Raw genomic sequence first — 27,859 nt, 5'->3', positions numbered from 1 at the left:
CCCACGGGTCACGCGCGGAGCTCATTTGCACGCGCGGAGTCATTTGCATGCGCGGAGGTCATTTGCATGCGAGGCCCCGCCCCCTCGCCCTTGCCGCGCTCCCTCCCTTCCCGGCCGCTGGGGGGGTGACGCCGGCCGCGGGGTGGGCGGCGCTGAGGCGGCCCCGGCCCGGCCGCGGAGCCCCCCCGGCCATGGAGGGCATGGACGTGGACCTGGACGCGGAGCTCATGCAGAAGTTCAGCTGCCTCGGCACCACCGACAAGGACGTGCTGATCGGCGAGTTCCAGCGCCTGCTCGGCTTCCAGCTCAGCCCCGCCGGCTGCGCCTTCTTCCTCGACATGACCAACTGGTGCGGGCCCGGGGCCGCGGGGGGGGCGGCCTGAGGGGGCTCGCGGGGCCGAGGGGCCGCGGCCCCCCCACAAAACACCGCCGGGCCGGTCGCCTCAGGGCCGCGGCGGGGAACGGGCGGTGTTTGTGCCGGGCCCTCCGTGCCCTGGCGGGGCCCGCGGCTGCCATGGCGCTGGGGCAGCGGGACGGGCCCGCGTCTCGGCCCAGCCCCCGGTGCGGGTTTGCCGCTCCCAGGCCCGCGGAGCTGTTGGTGTGAGGCTGCGTTCGGGGCCTCGGAGGGAGGGGAATTGTGGCAGAAAGGCGCTGGAGGAGCCTGGAAGCGGCCGCGGTGCACGTGGGAGAGTTCCCGGGGTGTTTGGGGAAAACAGCGTCTGCCTGCGGGCCGAGGGTCTCTCTGAATCTTCTGGCTCTCGGGTGTGTGTTTGTCTTGATAAAGGCTGTGTGGCACTGCCCAAGGAAGAAGCAGGCACGGGTTATCAGCGACGCTGTAGCTCGAGAAAAACAGGGGAGATACTCAGTACAAGGGTGAAAAACAGCGGCTAGGAGTGTTCTGGTGCAGTGAGCCCAGGAACTGTGAAAAGGATGTTGTGGAGCAGCTGCTCTGTGAGTCGCGGGGTTTGGCTCGTTTTGAGCCCTTGCACCTCTCCAAAGTGTGTTGACCTAAAAACTCTGCAGGGTGGGGGCTGCAGGACAGCAAACGAGTGCTGTGTATTTCAGACACAGAGAGATCACTTAGCTAAGCTCTGCTTAGAGGTGGAACATCAAACCCAGAGACCTCAGCTTTGAAAGCTGAAATACAGGGGGAGGTCAGGCTATCAACAGTTGGGAGAAAACTCGTGTGGAATCGTTGAGTTTATAAACAGTGGGGAGACAACTGTGTTGGTTGGTTTTCCTTCCTCCTACAGCTCTGTATCGAATTTTGGTGGCAAATAAGCATCTGCAGAAAAGTAGTAGGGGAATAGCAAGTAATTGTGTTGGTTGGTTTTCCTTCCTCCTACAGCTCTGTATCGAATTTTAGTGGCAAATAAGCATCTGCAGAAGGAGTAGGGGAATAGCAAGTAATTCCTTGTGTTTTGTAAGCTGGCACAGTGTGAAAGAAGGTCTCGAGGAGTTCAGGAGTTTGCTCTGAAGAAACAGTTGGCTCCCAGCAGAAGATGCTTTCCACCTCATTCATGTGTTGGTGATATGACTAAAAATGACACTGCTCTGTAATCCTGGGGGTTCTGGGAGGTTCCTGGGGAGAGCAGGGAACAGAGTTCCCTGAAAGTTACTCCTGAAGATGCTCTGTGTAGCCAGAGTGGTCCTGGTTTGTGCTGGAGCAGCTCTTTTTCATTCAGGAGTATTGAATTCTTGTTTGAAATAACAGCATTTCAAATCTAGCCTCAGAGTGACTGAAGTGGTTGAAATAGCCTTGATTTCCCAACTTGGGTAGTTTGGTTCTGAAAACATCGGTTTTCACATTTTTTTGTGAAGTTTGTTAAGCCTCGTGGCTGGATGGGCACGTGCCTGTTGGGGTGGAGAGATGTGTGTGCAAACAAACACGGGCTGGGGCTGCTCTGAGGGCTCAGGGCCAGAGTGAGTGCCTGGCAGGGGCTGCTCCTTCTGCCCCAGCTTGGTGCTGTCCCTCGTGCAGGTGTGTCCTGCTGCCAGCTGTGCCCTGTGCCCCTGCCCAGCTCCCACCCCTTCCTGGGTGGCCCTGGGGTCGTTGGCCCTGCTGGGCTGGCCCTGCACTGACCCAGGGACAATCAGGACACGTGCTGCTGTTCTGGAAGCGCCTTTCCCGTGTCAGTGAGGGGCCCTGTGCAGCCCACACTGCCCAGGTGATTCAGGTGCCCTACCAGGATTGCCTCGTGTGGCCTGGGATTAGGGTCAGAACCTGCTGGCACCAGCACATCCTGCAAATAATTTGTCTTGATGAGACTATCAGATCACTTTAACAAGTGTTAAAGGCATGGCACGTTCTTTCAGGGATCATCCCTTCCTTCTGCACCAGGATTGGTGCTCACCTGCAGGAAATGGTGACAGAAATGCACGTGTTGGGTATTCCAGGTTCTCTGTAGCAATGTCCCATGTGTGAGTTAATTAACAAAGGCATAAATAGTTCCACTAGAACTTGTTCCCAGGTGTGGAAGCTGCTCTTTGGCAGAACTGTCATCTCCAGACCCACAGTTCCTTCCCCACTTTGTGTCTTTCATGTACTGTAGGGAGCACTCAGAGCTTAATGTGCTTTGAAAGACCATTTCCAGCAGCATCATTAGTAATTGTGGTCAGAGGACTTGCAGTGAATTAGCAGTACTGCTGGAATAAAGGAATTATTTTTAAATAGCTTGTTTGGCCAATCTAGGGGGAAAAATTAGTGGCTGACTGGGGAGGAATACCTGTAAGTAGCCTCTAAAAGTCTGTGTCCACTTCTCCAGTTCCCAGGAATGCTCAGTGCCCCTTCAGACCTCTGTCAGGCTTGGGCAGTGCTGAGGAACTGCCAGCTGGCTTTATTAACTGCTCCAAAAATGCTTTGGGTTGAACATATGCATCCAGAGTTTCGGAGGCTGTTCCTTGATCTGCAGGAAATACAGGTTAAACCCTTTGTCTTTCCCTGGTATTTATTAAACACTTTCCTAGAGTTATGTCTGTTTTCTGTGCTGACTTCTTGCCTTCTTGCTGCAAAAATCTGATTCCTGAGGTCCTGGCTGTCCATTCCCCAGCAGCAGCAGCACACACCATCCTGCTCTACCATTTAGTTATTTATTTTCCATTCGGAGTGGCTGCAGAGGGAGAGGCTGAGCTTTCACTTTCGGCCTAAAACCAAAAGTGAACGTCTTTGTTCAAAAAGCAGAACCAAAAATGAGCTGTTTGATGCTGAAAACGTTTCTTCCTTGGGAGGAAACCCTGGGCAGTGGAGTGAGGAGGGCATTTTGCTACTGTTGCATCCAGGATCAAATCCCCTCGGTTCCCTTGGCTCTGCTCCCTCCCCTCCAGATGCTGGGCCCCACCACAGGTGGGAGGGAGGGGGCTCACAGGGGGTTTTTGGGGTGCAGTGAAGTCCCACGTGTTACCTGCAGCTCCACAGTGATCTGAGATGGGCAGGAGTGGCTCTGAACCCCTTTGCCTTCACAGGATGCTCCTGGAATTCCATAGAAGTCACTGGATTCCTCTAAAGCTGGTGTGGAAATTGTATTGGGACAAGAAAAAGGAATGATTTTCTCTGAATTGGAGTGTGTGCCAGCTTTGTGGGTGAGAGGCTTGGAGCTGCTTTAATTCCATGAGAAAGTGAATTAGTCTGAAGTAGCTGATGGTGGTGGATTTAAAATCCATATTTTAGTGTAGCTGGCTTGGAGATTCCCAGTTTGGAAGAACTAATGTATATTTCAATAATCTACATGTAATATTTCTTTATATTCTCTTTTTAGCTCTTGTTTAGAAAGCTGAATTTTTATCAGATTAGTAGGTGTGATATTTAATTGAAGTGTGTCAGGTAATGATGGTTTCCATTGTGTGTAGGGGGAAAAAAAAAGCATTATTGTAACAAAGCTTTTTGGATCCAGCTTTAGGTGAAAAGGTTATTATTTGTAAGGTTGTCAGATCTCTTCCAGAGATCCTCGTGTTTTTCATCTATTTAGGAGAATTTGTAGCTGTGTCATGGTTTAACTAGTACTCCCTAGGTGATGTTTTGCATGAAGATAAACTTATCTCTAAAAATACTGCAGAAATCTGCAGTAAAACCTTGTTCTCTTTCATGTCAGGTGTGGGACAGTTCTGTGTTACAGTTCTCTTACAGATTCACATTTCCATCCCTGTGGGTGGGCTGTTCAAATCCTTTCTATCCAGTGAAACACCTGGATTGCCCAGAAGTGGATGAACTTAATTGGGAGTTTAAACATGGTTTAACTAATTGCTTTTCCCATGACTTACATGAGATGTAGGTGCTACTCAGAGAAATACTTGAGGTATATTTGTGTGAGAAGTCAGGACACTCAGAATCTCACAGAACAGACTGGGTCAGGGGGATTCACTCACACAGGATGTGTTTCCCACAGTGGCTCACACCAGCATTGCTCCTGATTTTTAACCCCAGGTGTCCTCTGAGAACAGGTCTGCTCTTCAAATTGAATCCATGTTCTCACAAATGTGAGGAAAACTTCCCCACTGCTCTGTATAGACCTCGAGCTTGGTTTTGACACCCCTTCCCTTTAGTGGGGAATCCTCTAAATGTCAGGGAGGAGGCAGGAGCCTGAGACCTGATTCTGCAAAGAAATCATCCTTCCCTGGGCATGCCTGTGGGGTTTTGTTCCTCCCAGCATCCATGGGGCAGTGGCAGCAGTGGGTGGCAGTTCCCGTCATCCTTATCAGGTGACAGAGACCAGAGTCCCGTGCTCTTTCTGTGCCTCAGTACACGTTTGTCAGGCAATCTGTGTCTTGGTGTGACTCTGGTTGGGTTAATATTTGTTTATGGTGACCAGCTGGGCCAAATCTGGTGAGAAGGGTGGCCTCAAAACACTGATGGGGTGTTGATAAGCTTTAGCAGGGAAGAAGGAAGCTGAGGCTTTGGACTTGATGTCCATCTTACTGTAACCCAGCTGGTGACACGCTGTCCTCACAGGCAGAAGTGGCACCCCAGAAGCAGATCTGGTGGTTGCTGATGTGCTGTTGCCAGGATGTCAGGACAGTCTGGGGAGCTGTGTGGATTGTGGGGGGTGCAGGGTCATTTACACCCTTGGGTTGGGGAGGGAAAAGAGGTTTTAAACTGTTTAAACACAGTGTGTGTCTCTTAGTGCCTGTGAACCATCCCAGACTGCTGCCTCTCTGTGTCCACAGCTGTCTCCTAATGCTACTAAAAATAGCAACATTACAGAATTAAACAATTTAAAAATATTTTCTTAGAAGCTTTTATCTAGTGCATAAAAAAAACCCCAAACCCACACCTCTTCTCCAGAGCAGCTCAAGTGTTTGACCTGATTATTTGGAATGAAATCTAGACTCTAAAGAAATTGTATTTATAACTGTGGAACATACTATAATTGTGATCCAGGGTACAAAGCATTGAAAAATTTCGTGCCTGTGGCATGAAAGCATAAGCAGGTAACTGTAGCAGAATTGGGAATTGGGTACAATATAATTTTGGTCCAGCTGGACTCTGCCTTACATGCCCCAACTTGTTCTCAGACACTTTCTGTCGCTTAATCCCCTTTCACTTTCATCAGACAATTATAGATTGGTAACATAGTTTGTTCTGAGGAATGGGCAGTTACAGAATCTCCTGTGCACTGGCAGCTCTCAATGGCTTTCCACTGGGAAGAGCTGTGGCCTGTTTTCAGTGGCATCTCCTGCTGGGACATTCTCGGGATATTTTACCCCCCTCTTAAAGCTGCTGGGACCAACTGCTTTGGGAGGGCTCAGCTGCTGGGGACGGCTCTGGGGGTCCTGCTTGCAGCACCATTATTGTGGTGCTGCTGTTGGGCAGGGGGCTGTGCTCAGGTGCTTTTACTGTGCTCAGGTGCTTTTACTGTGCTCAGGTGCTTTGCTGTGCTCAGGTGATGTGCTCAGCCCTGTGCAGGTATCTCGGGAAGGTTTCAGCAGCTGCTGTTGGTGTTTCTGTGCACATGAAAGCTTCTCAAAGGGAAAGTGAGTTCCTTTGATGGTTTGGTTCTCTGAGGACTCTGTGCCTCTCATGTGGGCTCTCAGTTTCTCTCCTCATGCTGCCCCTGCAGACACAGGATTACTTTTGTCACCACAGGTTTCTGTCTTCTTCCTAGAACACCCCACTTATATGGGAACTGCTGCCTTCAACTAAAACAATGAAATGTTTTTCTGTGTCTTATGTGAAAAAATACATAAGCTTTAAATTAGTCAGATCTTCCCCCCCCTTCAGCTGTAAATTCAGCTTAAAGCTTTCAGCTTCCCTCAGTGATCCTTTTCCATCATCAAACATCTTCTAATGTAGATTCCCAACTTCATACATAGAATTTAGTGTAACTTTAGTATGAGGGGTCAAGAACGAAGAAAACTGACACAGAAATTTTGCTTTCTGAAATTCTGTCTGCTGAAAGATATTCACTGATTAAAATTCCAGCCCTTCAAAACATCTTGAGACTTTGCACTTAATTGCCATGTGTCATCCCTATTGAACGTTTGAATAGAAAGCTCCAGGTAGAAGTGCTTCCCTGCAGCATGATGTGCATGCCTCTTCCCCCACCCCCTTCGGCCTTCTCCAAGGCTTGGAGTGAGGCATCTCCTGCTTCAGGAGCAATAGAAGCTGTTGGAAATGTCCCAGCCTGGATTATCAGCAGTCCAGGTCCCCAAGAGCTGGGGTAAGGAACATCCAGCTAAGATTGTGGAAAAGAAGAGACAAAAGGACTTGGCCCACTTGGATGTCTCCCATATGCATTTTTAGTCTCTCCCCCTGTATCATGTAGAGAAGTTCCATTATTTGGGAGTGAGAAGCTGTCCATCTGCTGCACTGTTTATTTTTGGTTTTTAACAATAGACACCTTCTGGGGTGCTGTGGTGCCTGGTTACAGACTGCATTTGGACAGCGAGAGGAGCTCTGTGAAGGTGGAGACTTGAGTTACAGAAGGAGTCAGAGGTGTCCTACATCACATGCTCTGTGCTGGAGGTTTTATTGTGCTCTTTAGCACTGCCCAGCATCTACGTTGCATATTTCCAGGAGATGTCACCTGAGTTGCTTGGCTCATAACAAAACACTGCACCCTGTCAGTGCTGAGGGCACCTCCCTGCTCCTCTCACCTCCACAGGGACAGACCTTGGCACCTTCCTTCCAATGCCCAAGTCCGTTTGTTACATAAGAAATATTGCTGGCTGTCTCTGCACGACCTGAGGGCTGCCTCCCACCTGAAATTCCAAATGGCAGGTGCCATTGCAGGGAGCATCCTGTCTGCTGTGTTCTCCAGCAGCTCAGGAGAAGCAGAGCCCTGTGGTGTTCCCCAGGGGCAGGCCATGGTGGGTGCTGTGCTGTGAGCATGGGCAAAAGCCAGAGAGAGGGATATTTTCAGGCTGGATTTTGAGCTTAAGCTGTGTTTTGATTTGAATTTTTACCCCCAATGATCTGTTCTTTAAAAAAAATTACATCTTTCTTTGGCTTGCTTATCAAGTAATTTGACAATATATGAAAGCTTGCAGATTCCTGTAACATTCATAGTTCAAATTCTAACATCCCTTGTCTTGTATGTTTGAAGCACCTGCTTGTACTGCTTTTCTTCCAAGATACTGAACTTCTCTATGCTGAAAGAATTCTCCATATTCTGGGGAGCAGAAGGGTTTTGGGTCTGTGCCCTGCTTTGCTTGATGCCTCAGCAGCCTCTGTGCTTCAGTGTCTTCAGTCTCCTAAGAAAGTCTGATACAATCAATTAAAAGACAATTTCCATTTACCTGTATCCTGTTGGTTGTTTGCAGGACAGGGAGGTTGTGTAGGGAGGCCTTGAGTTGGTGAACTGATTTGGAAGAGTTTATCTTAATTTTGAACACTGAATAACTTTAATTAATTAATGGCTAAATACATTGGTTTAACATAACAAAAGGCTGTCTAGAGAAAACAGGGAAGGGAAAGAAGGGCTCAAGATGAGGCACCTCTTTGCTATCACTTAAGAGTTGTTAAGGGATGTCACCAGAGCTATTAGCAGAGGAGGTTTTAACTTGACTATTGTAATTTAGCTCCTGAGGCTTGAAATGAAGCAGCAGAGCAGAAGGATTGATCTGGAAAGGAAGACTTTGGTGTTGTGTGGGAAAAGCACTTGACACCCAAGAGTTACGGGATGCCCTTGGAGAGGAAGGAGAGGGATACCCAGAGTTAGAGTGGATTTGGTTGATAATGTGGAGCTACAACCTGTACTTGCTTCCTACTCCCCTGTCTCTTTCTGGAATCCTGCTCTTAGGGCTAAAATTGAGCATGGTGCTGAGTCCTGGGCTCACCCCATCACTGGGGTGACTTGTGACTGCAGGCTTTTCCTGGGAGCTGCATCCTGTCAGACCTGCTCTGTGAGTGTGGCAGGGCTACAAACTGCTGTGGTCCAGGACTGCTCTAAAAATGGAAAAATTGCTTAATTTTGGGAAGGCAAGGAGGGCCTGACACCTGGAGGGCCCTGTGAAGAAAGAGCTGCATGGTCACCCCTGTAATTAGGAGAGCTCAATCATGTCAACTACACTGGCTGGATTTGCAGAGTTGTTTGGTTTATAATAGTAATTTATCTCATATGGCAGAGAGCAGAGGGTGGTAAGCAGTGTGGTGTAAGTCACACTGAGGAGTGAAATCAAGCAGGCAGGGCTGTGTGAGCAGAAGCCTTTGGATGATATCTGGACCCTCTGAGGGCTGACCCTTGTGTCTGTCCCTGCAGTGTCTGCAGCTGGGGCTATGCTTCGCAGCTGGGCAAAGACCTAAAAAAACCCCAAATGTGTATTTTAAAATAGATTAATTTCAGGGCCTTGAGTGTGTTTGCCCTAAGGCATGTCTGTCATTAGGGTCACATGTGGTTGTGGGCTGCACTGATGCTGTGCCTGTGGCAGAAGGGTGAGTGCAGGATGTGCTGCTTGGGTTCAGCTGCCTCCACATCACCAGACTGCAGAGTTCACCTCTGCAAGTGACATTTTCCCCGGAGAGCTGCTCTGCAACTCATCTTGGGGGTTTTTTGGGGCCAGGGAGGAGGAGGAGCAGTGTCTCTTGTGGGGAGGAGTAGGACAGAGCCAGTGGTTGTGTAGGGTGTGAGCTGGGGGTGCCTCTGGCACAGAGCACTGCCACCACTGCTGCTCTGTCCCTTGGGGGTTTTTTGGGGCCAGGGAGGAGGAGGAGCAGTGTCTCTTGTGGGGAGGAGTAGGACAGAGCCAGTGGTTGTGCAGGGTGTGAGCTGGGGTGCCTCTGGCAGAGCACTGCCACCACTGCTGCTCTGTCTCTATCTCCTGGGGTTGTCTGTGTCAAAGAACGTGAACTCAAGGCAGATTTGCTTTGTCATCCTGACTTTGGCTTTTGCCACTGTGAATTTCTCTTCAGTTTCTGGAAGCTTCTTTTTAGTTCTCTACTGGGAAGTCCAAGAGGCATTGAAACACATAGAAGGGCTCACCCCGAACATCCCCCATCACACAGCTCATTCTGTGGGAATGGGGAGGTGGGTTTGGGAGTATTTGGTCACAAACAGGGCAAATCTGTTTCCAGCATGCGTTGCTCTTCAGTTAGTTTTTAACTCGATGCTGCAGAGGAGTGTTGTTGTTTCCCAATGGCAAAGTGCACTGAAATATGACCCCGGGATGGGAGTGCTGGCCCCAGGCCTATGTGCACAAATAGCCCACTACCTTCTGAGGCCTGTTTGCAGCCCAGCAAACAAACACAGCCAGGCTGCCTTGCAAAGAGTTGCAGTAGAAATCTGCCCCTCAGAGCTTTTATTTTTTCCTCTCAGCGTCAATAAAATGTCAGTACCACCAATTCCAGAACGATCTCTCACAAGGTGTTGTGTTCCATCTGAAAATGTAATTATGTAGTAGTGGATTAGGAATAGAAAGAGCTGCATTGCTGTCTTTTGTGTCTCCTACAATACCTTTTGCCTTGGATTGCTGTACCACAGGAAGAAATCGTGGTGCAAACTAAGCTCCAGCTGATGGTGTTAGCTGGGTGAGCGAGCAGGAGTCTCTTGGCGCAGCCCTGGTGTGAGTTATGTAAATCTTGTGCAGTGTATAAGCAACAGGCGGTTGGTGACGTAAAACTGAGCATTTGTCTCTGTTTACTGGCTAATGTGACATGGCCCCTTCCTGCAGCATTTGACTGAGCTGGCGGGATTAAATAGAGCCCTGACACTCCTAAGTAGAAAACGCCTCAGGCTGAATAATGGTTTCTGCTCTGGAATTCAGAGTTCTGACCCGGTGGCTCCTGTGATGGACCAAAGTCCGCTCGGCACGGATGGCAAAGGTCTGGCTGTGACACTGGGCTTGCTGATCGATCCCCGTGGCCATGTTGTGCAGGACATTCCTCCAGTGCCTCCTTAGCAGAATGTCAGGAACTCCTGTGACTCACACAGCGATTATCTGTGGTGCTGTGATGGATGGATTGATTACAAAACGATGGGGCTCTTTGGGTCCTCTCCCAGTGCCCCCAGTGCAGCTCTGCCCCTCGCTGTTGCCCCCCAGTCAGCTGCTGCTCTTTGGGTCCCCTGAGTTTTCTGTGAGGAGAAGGTGACACTGCTCCCATGCAGTTCAGATTTTATCCAGAATGTCTGATTTAAATGTTTTTTTGCCATGAACACTGTAGGAATTGAACAGGAGGCAGTTTCTTTACTCACTGTTTCAAGCCTCTTTCCAGCTGGCAAGCAGCCCCACAAAGCCCTGTGTTTGCTCTTGCTCAGGGTCACGCTGCAAATGTTTCTCTTGCTTTCACCTTGGCTGTCTGACTCGGACACATGACACCCCACCACTCTCCAGCCCCTCAATATGTCACTGTGCCCACACAGAGCAGCTCCTGCAGGGCTTTGGTTTTAGGTGGTGGTTCCCAGTTCCTGAAATCTTGTTTTTTTTCTATCCTGCTCAAAAAAGCAACACAGATTTCTGCAGTCATGAATAAAAAAAGCAGTTGTTATGCCCATTGCATTTGGGGAGATTTTACTCATCTCCATTCTCACAGCACCCACTCACAACATGTAAATCAAGGCCATAACCTCTCAGACATGTATAAACAGAGGAATTACATGACTTGCCAAACACTTACATAATGACTTAATAGTATATCGTGGAACTGAGCTAAGGCTCATGAATCCTCTTCCTGCCTGACTGTTCTTCTTCTCACATTAATTATCATGAGTTGTAGCTACACCGTGGCTCAGGAATCAATAGCATTGTGGTTTTCTGAATGTCCTTAATATATCACACACTTCCACTGTCATTTATCTTTATTCAGTGAGAACTTTTGACTCAGGTGGTTTGTAAGTTCCTGCAAGTTGTGACTACCCAGAGCTGAACAGGCACTTTATTGATGAATAAACAGTTTGTACCTGATGCTGTATTTCAAAAACTCCAGCGAGGCTGGAGTTATTATCTGTAGCCACTGGTGCCCTTTGACCCTGAGAGTTATCAGAGGAGTGTTCTTCACGTTTTGTTCCTCTTGTGCTCCTTTTGAACCTTGTGTGCCAAAATAAAATGGAGAGGTTTGGTTGGTCCTTTTGAAATTAGCTGAGGTACCAAGGCTGGTGTGAAGAAACTGCCCAGTGTTTGTGACATAGATCTTCTCTTGGTGTCTCCTGAACTGTTCAGCAAATTTCATAAAGAACTGTTGGAATACAGGCCTCCAAAACTTGTAAGTTCTAAAGTTTCCAGTGAAAATAGAAGCAGAGTAGAAAAGTGACCTAAGCTAGTGTCCCTGGCAAGAAAAAGTGCTGTATTTTGAGCTCTTTTGTTATCTTGGAGAATCCATATGTGATAGAGATAAAAGCTTTTAAAAAACACCTGAGCAGCAGAGTTATTACAGTGGATATTTTTGCTGACCTGTTTAGGATGACATATGACCTGTGCAAAGGTCTGACCCACCTGTACTTCAGATTGTAATGTGCTTTTTTCCTTTTCAGGAATCTACAAGCTGCCATTGGAGCCTACTATGATTTTGAGAGTCCAAATATCAATGTCCCCTCCATGTCGTTTGTGGAAGATGTCACCATAGGTGAAGGAGAGTCCATCCCTCCTGATACCCAGTTTACAAAAACGTGGAGGATACAGAATACAGGTGAGGCCTTTGGGCTGCAGCAAACCCACACAGCAGTGCTGGGATGCAGTGGGAGGGATGCTGGCTTGAGGCAGGAATCTCCTGTGCACTCACCTGGGCTGGAGCCACCCTGAGGTGCTGCCAGCCCGTGCAAGTTCCTCTTCTTGGGTTGGCACAAACATTTTGTGGTGGGATCAGCAGCTTGGTGAGGTCACCAGTCTTGTTCCTTGTGCCACCACACAAACAAACTCTAGGAAATTGTAGACAAACAAGGCAGTGACACAAGGGTCATGTGGCAGGTCCACTTCGGGCAGAATTGCCTTTTCATGTTCTGAGAGGATGCAGGGCTGGAGAGACCACATTCCAGTTTGAAATAAGTCAAAGCAGTGCCTGGGATCCAGGAAGTGAGGCTGGGCAAAGTGCATTCCCAGTGCTTAATCTGGTGGGATGCAGTCAGGGAGGAAAATGAGATCCATGGATGTGAAGGAATCCCTTGTCCTCAAGCAGTGCAGTGATGGGATGTTGCATGAACATTTAAAACTGTGTGTCTGAATTTAATTGACCTGCTTGTACTTGTGTGGGGCAGAACAATCTCACGCCAAGGTGTGATGCTGGGAGTCATCATGAGTCAGGTTCAGCTCTCAGTATTTCTGCTTGGGAATAGCTGCAGTACTTGGACAGAACATCCACACTAAAACCACACTAAAATCTAAGAAGTATTTCATTAGTGTGTTTAAGAACACTGATTTATAGAGAATGTGTTCTACAGGAAGGATTTAATATTTCAGTGTACTTTTTCTGCCTCCCTCTGTTTGAAAGTACAATGGAAGGATATATCAGGGAACTTGCTTGAGCTCCAATACTGTGAAAAGTCGACTGGCAATTTTTTGATAACTGTCCCAAATACAGCTCTTACAAATCTAGTAAGTGTGATAGGTCTTGTTTCTCCACTCTTAGTATCTCAATTTATGTGTGTTATGACTACACCTCTATCTTGGGCTGACTCCTCCCTTCCTTGTTCCTGTGATGTGCCATTTCCTGGATGCAAATTCAGCCTTAATTTAGCATCCTTGTTCTGGGGAACAAGGATTCATTGTTCTTGAAATGTTTCACCTTCTGAAATTCTGGGCCTTCTAAAATGAGGGACAAGAGCTCATCTTGATTTAGGATTTCCTGGCGAGGCCGACATGTTTTGGTCTCTGTGTGGTTTGAATCTGGCTTGTCAGACCATCCATCTGTGCCCTAGCAGTGGTGCTGGAGGCCAGGGCTTGGTACAGCCACTGAGGGTTAGTGGAGTGCAGCTTCACATGCTGGTTATGACTGTGCAGTGTGAGGAGGACTGCAGCACCTGAAAACCCTTCTTTGGTTTAATTAAGGTATAGTATCAAAGGGCTGTAGTGTTTCCAGATAATATCTACCTGTTAGGCAGATAACTGAAGCAGAGCCAAGGATTTTAACAGCTCTACAGGAGTCCTTGATTACATGACTTCAGTTCTAGAACACAAAATACCTGAGGCGTGTGTCACTGGAGCGTTGCAGGTCTGATGAGTGTGACAGGCAGAGCTCAGAGACTGTCAGTTTGAGGCGTGTGAGCTGTGAGCTCAGTTCAGTCAGGTTCTCATCTGTGTCAGTAAAAAACACAGTAAAAAACCCTGCTCTGGTACCTGCAGGACGGTGCTGCCTTGTCTGCCAAAGGAGCAGTTCATGTAGTTGAACATTGCTGGAAGAGCAGCAGGATTTAACAGCCTGGCTTCCTCTCCCCTCTCTGCCCCCAGCTGCTGCTGGCTCTGCAGGACACTCTCTGCAATTTATCATCTCCTGAGAGATGAGTGTACTGAAATAGAATGACATAATCATAATTTCATTTTATGAGGCTTATCAGTTGCAGCGTCCTAGGCACCTTGCAAGCCTAAAGCCATTAAACCTGATAAAAATCACATAAATAATTTAAACTAAACCATGTTGCTGGGCTGCCAACCTCTGCAGATGAGGCTTCATGCTCAAGTGCCCCATGCCCCAGGCTGAGGTCAGCCAGACACCCAGCTCCTCTTTCAGAGCCCTGCTCTCTCAGCACCTTTCCAGCTGTACTGGTACATCCCCCACACTGAACATCCCGCTGCACTCTGCACATCCTGCTCTCCCTGCAAGCTTGTGAATTCCAAAATAAGGACTTGACAAGAAAACCAGTCCTTGCTCTTCACTGGAGTATCCACAGGGATTAAATTAGCAGGCAGGCTGTTGCAAAGGATGCTCCTTGAGGTGACGTGAGGTCAGAGCAGCCTCCAGCGCGCTCGCCTCAGACCAGACGGAGCAGTTCCAGCCTTCGTGGTGGTTCAGGCTTTCCGTAGCCATTTCCGTCAGCCTCAGCTGAGCAGGAGGTGTTCTCAGTCCTTGGCTTAGTCATGTGATGTGACTGGGGAAGAAGCAAAAGAAAATTGTGCTAAACTGATTTTTCATGAGTCTCAGTAGAGAGGCTTTTTCTTTCTGTCTGCCCCAGCATTTGTTATCTTTGGCAGCGGTGCCTGCACGCAGGAGCTGTTTTCTGTCTCTCTGATTGCCAGGTCACGCTGTCAGTCCCAGTGTCTGCAGTCTAAACATGGATCTCCACAGATAAATTGTGTGTTCACAACCCTTCTTGCCACCTTTGCACAAGCCTGAGAAAAGGCTTGGTGCAAGGAGAGAAATAAATCCATTTAGGAAATAGTGCTGGCACTTCAGTTACAGCTCAAACTATGAGTTCCTCTTGAGACTCCTAACAGGCTTAGAAATAAATGAATCCCTGAAAGGACATGCTGCCAACACTTTGTGTAAATAACAGGTATGTGATGTGGCATGGTTCAGGAGCTTCATGGAGGGAGGCAGAAATGGGGGCACACAACACAGCCCTGCCCTTGTCTCTGCCTCTTGCCCTGGGGAAGGGGAGATGTGTATAGGATAAGTTGTTGGGGTTTTTTTTAAGCTGCTACACTGTGACTTTGAGAATTTTTTTGTGTAACAAAGACATAGAGATTACTCAAATATGAATTGAGTAAATGCACCAGTTAAGCCTGCTCTGAAAACCAGGCTTCCTCAGCATCCACTGCTGCTGTGTCCTGTGTATCTTGGTTTCCTTTGACCATCCAACAATTGCACAACTGTTTTAACAAGCGTGTTTCAACCAGCCTTACACAAACAGACAAAGCTTCTCCCGGTGCGCTGTCAGTAATTCCCTGTCCTGTCTAATCCAGGCACGGAGGCGTGGCCCCCAGGGGTTTGCCTGAAGTATGTCGGTGGAGACCAGTTTGGCCACGTGAACATGGTGATGGTGAGGTCCCTGGAGCCGCAGGAGATGGCTGATGTCAGCGTGCAGATGTGCAGCCCCAGCACCGCCGGAATGTATCAGGGACAGTGGCGGATGTGCACTGCCACGGGGCTCTACTACGGAGGTGAGCAGCCCTTCCCAGCCCACAGCAGGGACACTGCAGGCACACAATGGAGCACAGGGCAGAGATCTGCCAGCCCTGGGCTCAAATACAGAGAAAACATCAAGGGAGCTGCTTTGTTGTCTTGGTCAGTGTTTTCTAAGCACTGGAACAAATTACAGATTACATAAAACTCTGGAAAACAAAGGGATGTGCACAGCTCTCGTTGAGACTCTTTCCTGGTTGGTCCTTGTCAAGATTCTTTCCCAGTTTTCCATTGCTTAACATTTTGAACTACATATGAGCATAAAACAGTGGTGAAAACCTCATGTGAGAAGTTAATACCCAGGGTTTAATGCAGTGATTTAGTGCATCCCCTTGAGCTATTTCTCTGTTTGAAGAACACATTTGGCTATTTTGCCTAGTGCTTCAGCTTGGGCCTCAAACATCTGCCTTCAGTGCAGCCTTCCTTCCCTTTTCTGCCAGCTTTAGTATACACTAAGAACATCTTTGTGTCTCTGTTGGCAGCTGGGAGTATCCCAAGTTTCAGGGCTTGAGTGAGAGGTGTTGGCACATGGAGGCAAAAATACCAGTGCCCAGAAGGAGGGGGCTGGCAGCGCTGGCACTGCCATGCAGCTCCTCGTTGTCTGGAGGGGATGGGCAGGGATATCCCCATGCAGGTGGGACAGCCTGTCCAGTTTGTGTTGCTGGTCCCATATGCTCACAAAGCCCAGGGTTTCCAGAGGGTTCCCAGCCCTGGACAATGGGAGATGTCCCTGCATTGCCAGAAATTGTAATTTTTGCCAGAAAACGACCTGAAGATCGAACCCCTTTGGCCACCAAGCTGTGAGTGGGGCTCGGTGGTGGCAGCCCGGGCTGCAAGGCCGTGAGAGAGCGGCAGAGGGCGCTGCGGGGCCGCTCCAGAGCCTCTGGGGGGGCGGGTATGGGGCTGGGGGAGGGGTCATGGTGCCTGTGTGTACAGGGGGATCACTGGTGAGGGTGTACACAGGGGTCATGGTGCCTGTGTGTACAGGGGGATCACTGGTGAGGGTGTACACGGGGGTCAGTGGTGCCTGTGTGTGCATGGGGGTCAGTGGTGCCTGTGTGTACAGGGGGGTCACTGGTGAGGGTATACAGGGGGGTCAGTGGTGCCTGTGTGTACAGTTTTCAGTGAGGGGAGTTGTGCACAGGGAGAATTAGTGGTGTGTGCTCAGGGTCCTGGCCCTAGTAGGTTGTGTGGTTCCTTAAGCAAGTGATGTGCCCCTCAGGTAGAATCCCACTGTCCTCAGTTGGCTCCTAAAATTCAAACTGCTGATCTCAGGCCTGTTAAACTGGGGGCACTGGAACCAGTACTGCTGAGGCTTTGTGAAAATGTGCTTTAAGCAATAAGTCTGTTTCTTGCTAGTGTAAAGGATGGAATTCATTTGCTCCTTCTGACCCTTTATAAACTCCCATCTAGTGACAACCCAAACGTGTATCTTTCCACAGATGTCATCTGGGTGATCCTCAGCGTGGAAGTTGGAGGACTTCTGGGTGTCACACAGCAGCTGTCATCCTTTGAAACAGAGTTCAACACGCAGCCGCATCGCAAGGTAGAAGGAAACTTTAACCCATTCGCCTCTCCACAGAAGAACAGGCAACCAGATGAAAACAACCTAAAAGACCCTGGGGGTTCCGAGCTAGGCACAATCAGCAAAAACACATGGGGGCCTGCTCCTGACCAAATCGAACAAGATCAGAATGGACTGTCACAAAACTCTGTAAATCTCTCCCCCAGCAGTCACTCGAACAACTTGTCGGTAGTGACGTACAGTAAGGTAGGTGCCCTGGGCGAGCAGGAGAACGGGTAGGGGAGGAGCCTGGCAGGTGTGTAATTGCTCTTCCTTCCAAACTGCAAAGCCCTTTCCTTCTGCTTCTGCCAGACCTGCTAAGGAAGGTTCTCAATTTGACTGTCTGACTCTGCCAACTCCTCATGTTATATTAAAATATTTTTTGCCTCTGATAGACTCTACCAGATCCACCTTTTTGTTTTTGCTTCAAGTCCTTCTTTAAATTTATATAACCTTGTTTGGGTGCTGTAACCTCAAGTGGCTGGAGCCTGCTCCAGTTGCGTGTGCAAATAAGTCAAAATATCTCTCTAGATGTGTCCTGAGCTTGACATAATTTTGAACAGAGAATGAATAACCACACCCTCCAACTTCAGATTAGCCAGATAACTTCTTTTTAGCTGGTGTGGGGAGACTACAGAGCACACCATTTGATTGCAGAAGCTGCCTGCAGGAACAGTCAATCAGGACTGTTCCTGTCTGTGTCCTTGTCTTGTTCATAATTGTAGGTGACTTTTAAATTATCTTTACTTTAAATCTCTCTCAAAAGCTTGCTTGGTGGATGCTATATGAGTCTGAGTGATATTTTGACTGTTTTTATTTGCTTGTGTGTGAAAAATGAATTGCAGGATTATTTACAATTCAGAATCCACCTGTTAATGCAGCAGTATGTGTAGGTGTGTACTGTCGTATGTCAAACTAGTTTTGATTTTTTAAATCCTTTAAAAATGCTTTACTGTACTTTGAGCAGGCTGTGTAGGACAATAACACTTGGTTGCTGAATGACTTAATAAAGCCCTAATGTTAGTTCACCTACAGCACTTTAGTTCCTCCCTGGATGACCTGCCTGTCCTGTGCCAGTGGATCTTGTTTTAGTGACCTTTACCCAGGGCTGTGCATTTTTTATGGCTGGCATGTGTGGGGTGAGCCTGACTGCCCCCCCTTAGTGTCCCAAACACCATCTCTGGGCTGGGCCTGCTGCCAGGCCCTGCTCATAACAGTGGAGTGGATGGCTTGGGAAGAGTGACCTGTCAGTGAATCACCACCTGGAGTGGCAGTGCTCAGAGCTGCTGCTGTGCTGGGCTCGTGGTGCTCCCCGAGGGGCTGGGCTGGGGCTGCCTGCAGAGAGTGTGGGCTGAGGAACCAGAGCCCCTGGCAAGAGAAGCCAGCAGGAGAGTGAAGCACCACCTGAGAGGTGTCACAAGGTTGAAGTGAGCTGGTTTAGCTGCTAACCCAGAGCTCCGTGCTCTGAGGAAACAGGGGCAGTTATAATCTAACCCCAAAAGCAGGGCAGGTGACCTTTCCTCCCCTTTTTCCTTGTTTTGGGTTGTTTTGTTTTGGGGTTTGTTGTTTGTTTCTTTTTTGTATTTACAGAATATTCTTGGGTGGATTTGAGGTGGATTGTCTGAGATTAAAGCAGACATTTTGTTTGCTGGCTTCAGAAGGGACAACTTTGTAGTCCTATTTTTGCTTGGGGGTGGGGGATATGGAAAAGCTACTTGACTTTTGGGTGGTTTTTCTCTCTACTGCAGTTCTTTTTGTTTGTGACATACTAAGAAAAATTATTTTATCCTTTGGAGGCTGTTCTGGTAGGCCTGAAGATCTGAGTCCTGTTCCAGCCTTGCCCATCCTGCTCAGGGCAGGAAGTTTTCTGCCACAGACCCAATATTCATATTGGTACAATACTGGTTCTGTAGTAAACAAGTTTGAGGGAGTTGTACATCCCAGACACCTGGTCTGGTTTGAAATGGTCAGGTGAACATTTCTCCCATTCCCTGACCAGGCCTCTGGGAAAAGGAGATGCAGTTTTATTTGGTTTTTTTCCCTTTGTGTGCATGGTGTACCCAGGTGGAGATGCTGCTGGAGCAGAAACGGGGTTATTAGAGGTGATGTCAGGAGTATTGAATTACCTGAGGAACAGATGGAGCTCCAGTTCCTGTTGGGAAAAGCTCTACCTGGCCCATCTTCTCCAATCCCCAGGGGATCTGACCTGTACTCTGCTGCTGCAGAGGAGAAGGAAAACTACTGCACTGGGAGTTGCTGCCCTGTGATTGAATATTGATGTGAAAGGCTTTATTTCAGGTTCTAGAGCAGGCAGAAGAGCACTGTGGGTTGTTAGGCAGTGGCACAGACTCCAAGAATTCCTGGATTTTGTTTATCTTGGGCAGGATCTCTGATATTTTTGTCTCCTTTCATGTACCTGGGAGAGGGAGGGAATCCCCAGTCGTGTTTGACAGGCCATTTGGTGAGCACAGGAGATGATTCAGGTTTAGTTAAAGTGTTGAGAAGAGCCTGTCCCCTGTATTTAGAAGTAAAATAAACCCTTAAATATTTCTCAGCTGACTGTGGAGGCTTCCTCTGCTGACAGACACTGGGGACAGCCAGTCATGCAGTGCATGAGACCATGAAATCTTTGAGATAAAATGAGCAGTTTGTGGCATCTGCAGGTGTAAAACATACTCAAAGCTGCCAGACCTTGTCGGAATTAGTTCTCCCTCTGGTGCACGGAGCAGGTGTGACTTGTCCTCTAGAGCTCCCCATTGGAGTCAGGATTGTGGCAGCACCAACGTGCCATCTGCTGCTGGGTTAGACAAGTGCAGCAGCAGGGCACACCTGGAAACATTCAAAATGCTTTTATACAGCAGCAGAGCGTGTGGTTTGGGTGTCCTAGGGGGAAAAAAAACAAATCCAGACACAGAATTCCCTGTAAGAGGGTAAGGTGAAACCTGTGGCATGGTTGGAACAAGCTGTGTGCCCTTTATTCCTGCCATGGCACCCACCTCCCTGGGGCCCCCTGCCCACCTTCCACACACTGTGGGGAGGCTGCAGGCCAGGCCTGCTTTGCTTGAAGCATGTTGTTGTTAAATCTGTTCCCACTGGAGCTTTTGCATGTTCTTAGATGTAAAGATGTGCCTAAGTGCAGGGTAGGATGCCCAGAAATCCCCATGCACAGATACTTCATTCTCTGGCAGTCGCTTTCTCTGGATTCTCCAGAGATCTGAGGTTGTTACAGCTTTCTCCTGTTTACTCCTGTCTCATAGCAACCCTGCACGGTCACTGCTGCTCTCTTGTGACTGGCTTTTCCATTAAAAGCCCAAGATCCAGTCTTACAGTGCCTGGGAATTAGAGTTTAATTGCTTAACTGAGGAAAGAAATGTACACGTTTCCATGTTTGAGAAGATCAGAAATGAATAGCCATATCCTGACACTTAGATTGTACTTAACATCTCTATACAAAATCCACAGATCTGTATCTAAACCTGCTGCCCAGATGAACTGAGGAATCACTTCTCTCTATGTCATGCAGAAAAAACTGCACCTGGAGGTTGTGATTCTGCAAAGATTTGCCCAGAGAGGACACTGAGCATCATCCCCACCACAGCAAATGGTGCCTGGCTGTCCTGGTCATTGCTTGTGCTGCTCTTCAATGCCCAGTGAAATAGAAACATATTTGGAGTTCACAGCTTTAAAATCTGAACTCCTTTTTTCCTGCTGCGTTTGTGCTCCCCACCTCCCTTGGTTCTGTGTGGAGCTGAGCTACTTGGCAGCTTTCTGTACATAAGGGGAAACCAACCCTGTGTCCTTGGAGCCTTTAACTGGCTTCCCCTCTCTGAGCTTAAATGTTGTTGCTGCTTCTAAAGCCATGCTTCTCCCAAACCAGGGCCTCCAATTTGCAGATTTTTGGAGTGCCTCTGTAAACTATAGACAGAAATACTTTTACTGGAAATGGGGCATCAAACTGTCTTTATGCATGAGGATGATGCCCCAAAAGTGTTTGCATCCATGGAGGAGGAGAAGCTCCTTCCATCCTGGTGTCTGGGCTTCACACTGGGCTGGTCACTGTGTGGTTACATCCCTTTAGACACAGTGGGAGAAGGTTGGACTTGGAGCTCCCACAGCACTGCAGCCTGGGCTGGGCTGCCATGAGCTGCTGTGCCTCTCTAATGAGAGATTGGTGGTTTGGGTGCTGCACGGCAGCTCATCCATGAAATCCATGTCCTTCCAGACTGTGGGAAGTGCCAGATAATCTGGTTTTAGCCTAACTTGGCTCCATTGCAGCCCAGCAGAGTTGCCTGTTGTTTATCCTGGCCCAGCAGCACATCAGGGAGCTGTGCATGGGAGCTCAGGGACCTGAGCCCTGCCACCCCCTCACCCACGGGCACCTGAGCCAGCCCTGCCAGTGCCTGCTCCCAGAAGGTCCTGAACTTCCTGGTGGTCTCCCAGCCACACCATGTTTGCACAGCATGCATGGAATAAAACACAAGTGCTGGATGCTTTGTTCTCTGTTTGTGCTCAGTTTGCGTAAGCGAGGCTGGGGCAGGAGCAGCCTGAGGGGATGGGGACCAGCAGCGTGGGCTGGGGCCACTGTCAGTGTCCACTGGGAGACTCCTGTATTGCTGTGCATCCACCTCCTGTCCCTGGAAGTGTACCTGCATTGCTGGTGACTCAGTCACAGAGGTGAAATAAAGAGATGTCTGAAAGCCTGTGTGTGATGGTTTATGAAAGATTCACTTAATCCTCGCTTTGTTCCCAGCACAGGTACCTCGGTTTGCAGATCCCAGTGTTCACAAAGGGTTTCAATTTTGCAAAACATCTCTCTTCCCTTCTAGAGGCACGAGTCAAATGATAATTTATACCAGTAGTTGTCATGCAGACTCTTTGCTTGGAAAATCACAGTCCTGTGTTGTCACACACTGGTCTGTGTGAAGAGCCAGTGCTCCCACCAGCAAGTGAGCAGTTACTTCTGGGGAACATTCTGGAAGAACTGAAAGCGAGTTTGCAAAGCTGCAGCTGAGCTTTCCATAAAGACAGTGATTCCACTTGGAGGATAGATGGGAACCAAAATATACTGGGAAAAATCTTTCCTTTGAAACAACTCGGAAAAACTGCAATTGTCTGCAGAATTATTTTTGCATGTTTGTGATGTAAAATGTTGCATAGAGGGGATAATTAGGCTTGAAAGTGTCATAGAGGGGTTTGGTATTTGCATTGCAGCAGTAATTGAAGTTTTCTGGTATCAAACCCTTACATTGTGCATGGTGACAAAATGTCATGGGCCAGGGGAGGTGGAGTCACCTGCACAGGTCTGCACTGAAGCAGCTCACACTCGCCTTAAAGATGCAAGTGGGGTTCAGTTTTGCCAAGTTCTCATGCTCAGTGGTGAATCTTGGGTAGGTGAAATGCAGTGAAGAGTTACAATTCCAAAAGGAATTATTTGGGGGCTCTTCCATGGTGAAATTCCTTGCATCAGGAGGAGCTGACCATGGTCATGGCATTGCCAGGGGAGCTCACTGCAGGGTGCCAGGGGCTGCAGCGCTGGGGCATCTCTTTCTTTTTTCTCTGTCCTTTTCTTGTGGACCTGCTCACACCATCTTGATGTTTCTGTCCTGCTTCTCCCTTTCCCCTTGTTTCAGTGAGTGTGTTTTTGGAAATGTTGGAATTCTCAGTCTGCATTTTGATGGGAGCATCTCCTTCCTCAGGTGGACTGTCATGCTGGAATCTGCTGGCTGTTCTCTTTTGAAAAGCTTTACAAACTGGCACTGCAGCATATTCCTGGGGCAGAAGCGTGTTTGTTTTTCCATCACTTGCATGTATTTCTGTCTGCAAACAGCAATTTCCACGTTCCCAGTCTCTCATACTTCCCACGCAGTTCAGGAGATGTCCTGGTTAATTGTCTGCTGATCCTCCTCTTGGTTGGATTCTGAGAGCTGCTGAGAGCTGCTTCATTTTGCAATTTGCTTGTATTTACCACCTGATTATATCCCCAAGAATGAACTTTTTCTCTCCAGCTGTAGCAAGATTACAGACTGCTCATGGCACTTCCTTCCTAGTCAGATCTGCAGCAGAGCTCTCCAGCCTGGGGTTTGCCAGTGACGTTGATTCTTTACACAGTCTGCAGGGCTCCACAGCCCTGGCTCCTGCAGTGAGGGGGTTTTGAAGTTGTAGAACACAGAGGAAATGGTATTTCCTAGGAAATTTGCCCTGTCAAAGGCAGAGTGGTGAAAATCGAGGTCAGAGAATCTCATTCAGCCAGAACAGGAATGGTTTGGGTTCTCACTGCCTTACCCAGAGTGTGCTGGGAAGAGCTGGGCTGTGTTTAGAAGCATTTGCATAATCACCTTCCAACTCTGCCACGAGATACAGCAAGTTTTTCTCCCTCATCTCTCTCCTGACCTCAGTGTGTGTCTGGGTTTGTGTGGGGGTTCTTCACTGACAAACTTCATCTGCTGTGAGCTGGGGCATCTCTTGCTGCCTGTTGGTCTTTCTTCTGCTTCCTGATGAAACCCCGGAGAACTGATCTGGACAATAGAAGTTACAAAAGGAGTTCCTGTTAATTTGAGACCTGTGACTACATCTGACATTTAGGTGACTCACTTCAGGATGTAAAGGAGGGAAATGGATTCTCTAGGAAGCATTTTGGGGGTTTTGGTAAATGCTCTGGTTGATTTCACTGGAGGCAAATGTGCATTGTCACCTTGAGAAGGTGACACAGTACTTTTGGGAATGTGGAATTTTTCTTCTTGGGTTTTTTCCTGGTGTGGCCTCTTACCCAGTGATAGCCCCACGTCTGTGGGACAGACTGGGGAGGCTGCAGCTGCTGGGCCTGCAGGTGTTGTAGCATCTATAAGGAATTCTGGTATAAAAAACACAAGTTACTTTGTGGCCTTTGCTTAAAAAAACATCTGACAGAGGTAAGTGGTGGCATCTGCCCTGTCTGGGGAAGCCAACCCTGGAATGTGTGGTGTCAGAGTGTCCTTGGAGCCACAGTGGGGTTGGTGGGAAGCCCTGGGCTGGGCTGGGCACTCTTTGGAGCTGAGCACTGAGCATTTTGTTTCTTGCCTGTTGAAAATTGATTATGTCTCCAACTTTCTTTCAGGGTTTCCACGGTCCTTACCACTTCGGACAGTCTTAAAACACAAAAACACAAAACGGGTATCGACAAGAGGAGAATTTGAGAAAAAGCTGACTTTTGGGGGAAGGGAGGGGGATTCATGTGGCAGACAGACACAGCGTGGACCCCCCTTCTCTGCCTCCGTGTTCTGGAAAAGAAGAAAAAACAAAAGCCCAGTAACTTAAGACTAGCTGTTTCCAGAGGAAAATCCAAAACCTGAGTATGCATGTGTGACTGCTGGATTTCAGAGTGGTGTAAATGCTATGAGGAAGAAGAGACACCAACACTATGGGTTTTTAGAAATCATCTTCACATGTAATTAGGTAGCTTAAAAAGAAGTTTAAAAATGAAAATTTAAAAGCCATCTTTAAAAAAGAATATTTTGCCTACAGAGCGGTTGTAGTTTGAGCAAATGTTTAATTTCTGTTTGTTTCTTGTTCTTTTTTTTGGTTTTTTTTTCCTAAGGGACAGCGTGCATTTTCCCAGAATGTCCTGGTTTGCTGCTGAACAGGACTGGCTCAGCACCTGCTGGGGTTTGTGCAGGGACTGCTTCTGTCAGGCTTTTTTATTGCCAGGTTGGGTCTGCACCCAGCACTGTGTTTTTAACAGCATCTGCTGGTTTTAGTTACCGACTTTTTAATCTTTTATTTCCTCTTTTCCTTTTGGTTTGGGTGTTGCTTTTAAGTTGTCCTGCGTGTCGTTGGGAGCCACGTTATGGACAGGTCTCAGTGTCAGAGTTGGAGAGGGAGACACTGAGACTTCTGGGATGACATGGAGGGCTCATCTCCCTTCCCTCTTGTACATGAAGTACACAAATACACACCCATGTTGATAAGAAACTGATTTCTTCAAGTTCCTGAGCTGTCCTGTGTGGTTAGCAGTTAAAAATCCCTTTTTGTTCACTCTCGTGTGCAGTAGCTGTGCCTGGAGCTGTGTGCCAAGAGGAATCTGTAGCTGTGATTCACCTGCTGGTAGTTGCAAAGCTTCACAGACATCCTGTCCTTTTCATTTGGAGTCTCCCCTCTCTTTCAGAGCATAAGTTTGCATTTGTTTCTCCTGTGCTGAGGTGTAGCTGAGGCTGATCCAGGAGTTGACACCACCAGCTGGCTCCCACTGTCGCCTCCTCTTCTTCTGCCTTTGTCATCTGGGCTCGGGGCTGCGCTGAGGCTCCGAGTGGGCTCATGTTGGGGGAGGGATTGCAAAAGATTGGGGCTGCTCTGCTGTTCCTCCAGCATGTTTGTCTCCCATTCTGGACTGTGAAGTGCAGTGTGAGGGGATGCAGCTTGGTCTCAGACACCGTGGTGAATTTATTCTGAAATGCTGACCCTACAGAGGGGAGTGAGCCCTGCAGCACTCGTCCTGCCCAAAGGAACCAGGCTGGAACAGCCATCTGCCAAAGATACAGGAATATGCAAAGCTCCCTTTCCCTTCTTCCAGATCTTTCCAGTGCAGGCTTTTCCCTGTGTCAGAGCTGCACGCTGCATGGCTTTGCCCTTGCTGCTCTTGGCTGCTTTTGTTTTTGTGGCTGGTTTTGAATGGGGAATCTTCAATTGCAGCTACCAAGGACTGGTACCTGGGTGCATATGGATGGACCTCCTGGGGCCAGTGGGAGTTCCTTGTGTCCAGCAGAGGAAGGATTGGGCAGTGGATTTTGTTCATATTTCAGAAGTGTAGTTGTTACAGATCACCATTAGCTGAAATCTCCCTTAGAAATCTGTTAGCTGGGAGAACCAAGTGTAAGATCAGAAACTGCCTGCACAGAAGTGGCACCACAGGATTTGAACTGCCTGACACTGCAGTCTGGATCTGGGAAGTGTTGGGATTGGAGTGAACCTGCTGAAGATGCTGCTTCTTGGAAGCTTCAGTTCTTGGGCTGTAACAACATTTTGCCTTGGATTAGTTCTGAGTATTAGATCTGAGCATTGATGTGGGGGGTGATTGCAGCCCCACGGTGTGGTGTAGGCAGCTGGAATCTTTGCTCACTCCCTCCTTTCCTCACAGGGGCTCACAAGCCCCTCTGAGGAATGAACATCACACCTGCTGCTCCCCTTCTGAGGGCACTGCACCCCTGGAGACAGCTCTTGGTTCAAGTGACGAGGTGATTCCTTATCTTTATTAGCTTCTTGTGTCAGCTGCATAGTGGAAGGGAGGGGAAATCAAGGTCTGAGTGTGAGAGTTAGAGCTGCTGCTGTGACCTTTGCCTGGTGTCAGCAGAGGCACCTGAGACCCTTGCACTTGGATACCCCCACGCTGGCTTTCTGCTCCCAGGCACATGTGCTCCTCCCGTGTCCCCTGGCTGCCACACTCGTGTTCCTGTGCTCCTCCTAAGGCTGAATTTATTTCTCTTTGTCTTGAAAAACCAAAACCTGCATGTGCCCCGGGTAGCCATGTGCTTTCCCACTCCGAAGGCACACGCGTTGGCAGTCTGTGCTGCCCTGGTGACAAGGGGTGCACGTTGCAGGGTGTGAGGATGCAGGGCTCTGAGACCTGCAGCTCTTGCTGCTCACATCCTGCCCTGCCCAGGCAGCTGAGGGTTGTGGCCCCTGCTGTGTCACTGGAAGGATGTTTAAAATGGATTGCTCTCTCTGTGTTTTTTCTCGAGTAAAAACTGTTTCACTGAGGCCAAAGGTGGTTTTGTCTCCTGGTTTCTTGGAGCTTCTTGTTGCAGCTGGCCCTCAGATTGCTCGTGCTTCAGGTGTCCAACTTCTGATGGGGAGATTGAGATGAATTTGGCCAAGTTCTGCCCGGGTGACCTCGTGACACTGCAGTTTGTATCAGCTCCCATAAGGAAAGGGTAATGTAGAACATCTCTGATGGCCTCTAAGTGGGTCTCTGTGGTAAGCAAGAGTCACCAACACAGCTCAAGCAGTGTCACCTCCCAGCCTTGGCAAACTGGAGCAGGATGTCCCTGGGACTGTCCCCGAAGTGGCAGTGCCATGGGAGGGGGTGAGAGAGTGGGAATCTTCTGCCCACACCTCAGGAGTGCTGGATTTGATCCCCGCCGAGGTTTGGGAGCTGGGGCAGAGCCGTGCAGTCGGAGAGCAGTGGTGTGGGTGGAAATGCACGCTGTCCCACGTCTGGGTTTCTGTTGTGTTTCATTTTTTCCGTGTGTGAGTGCGTGGGTGGTTCCCAGCCTGTCTGTGCTCGCCGGGGCAGTGCATGTGTAGCACGGGATGGTGTGTTGCCTCTCTGAGTCTGGGAGAAGTCCTATGATAGCACATTGGGGGTGAAAATAAAGGAAGCTTTTTCCTTAATGTATAAATGAATATTTGTATGATTAAATTAACACAGAAAAAAAAAAAAAAAGCTCTGTAGCTGTTGAGAGTTTTATTGAAGCTGCAAAACTTCTGAGTCTGTCATGTTGTAGTTAAATGTACCTGCTTTGCTCCATTCCCAGAGTATTCCAGACACTCAGGCACAACACCCTTAACCCAGCTCCAGCCCTAATTTAGTCCAAATTGCTGTGAAACCAGGCCCAGTTCCGTGCATGCTGAGGTTATCAACCACCTGTCGAGCCCCTGGGTGGGGGTGAGGGTGGGGAGAGGCTCTGGGGGTGGCTGTGAGGCAGGGGCAGGGAGGGGACTCCAGATTCCCCTGTGCCAAGGTCAGGTCACTTCTCCAGGACAGCTCCTGAGGAGGAGTGGGATGGTCTGGGGGGTCTCCATGCGGGGGGCACCAGCACACAGCCGTGCCACAGCTGCGTCCCCAG

The 27,859-nt window shown here is 48.7% G+C and overlaps 1 protein-coding gene across 1 annotated transcript; it reads left to right on the top strand.

Moving 5' to 3' along the window:
• Window positions 1-79: 79 nt before the first annotated feature.
• On the top strand, window positions 80-27,456 carry ILRUN (inflammation and lipid regulator with UBA-like and NBR1-like domains). Its single transcript, XM_039695802.1, has 5 exons — window positions 80-349; window positions 11,898-12,052; window positions 15,259-15,456; window positions 16,921-17,249; window positions 24,136-27,456. Exons 1-5 carry the CDS (start codon window positions 192-194, stop codon window positions 24,169-24,171), a joined length of 876 nt encoding a protein of 291 aa, XP_039551736.1. The 5' UTR covers window positions 80-191; the 3' UTR covers window positions 24,172-27,456.
• The last annotated feature ends 403 nt before the right edge of the window (window positions 27,457-27,859 follow it).

This window comes from Passer montanus, unplaced genomic scaffold (genome assembly GCF_014805655.1).
Source record: "Passer montanus isolate IOZ18808 unplaced genomic scaffold, ASM1480565v1 scaffold93, whole genome shotgun sequence".
Lineage (NCBI taxonomy): Eukaryota > Metazoa > Chordata > Aves > Passeriformes > Passeridae > Passer > Passer montanus.
The sequence above is the reverse complement of the archived record's forward strand: the minus strand, read 5'-3'. Positions and strand labels throughout refer to the sequence as shown.

Coding starts and splice junctions, on each gene's coding strand:
- ILRUN (XM_039695802.1), top strand. CDS start 192: ATGGAGGGCATGGACGTGGACCTGGACGCGGAGCTCATGCAGAAGTTC. Junction 350..11,897: donor TTCCTCGACATGACCAACTG/GTGCGGGCCCGG, acceptor TTTCCTTTTCAG/GAATCTACAAGCTGCCATTG. Junction 12,053..15,258: donor GTGGAGGATACAGAATACAG/GTGAGGCCTTTG, acceptor TGTCTAATCCAG/GCACGGAGGCGTGGCCCCCA.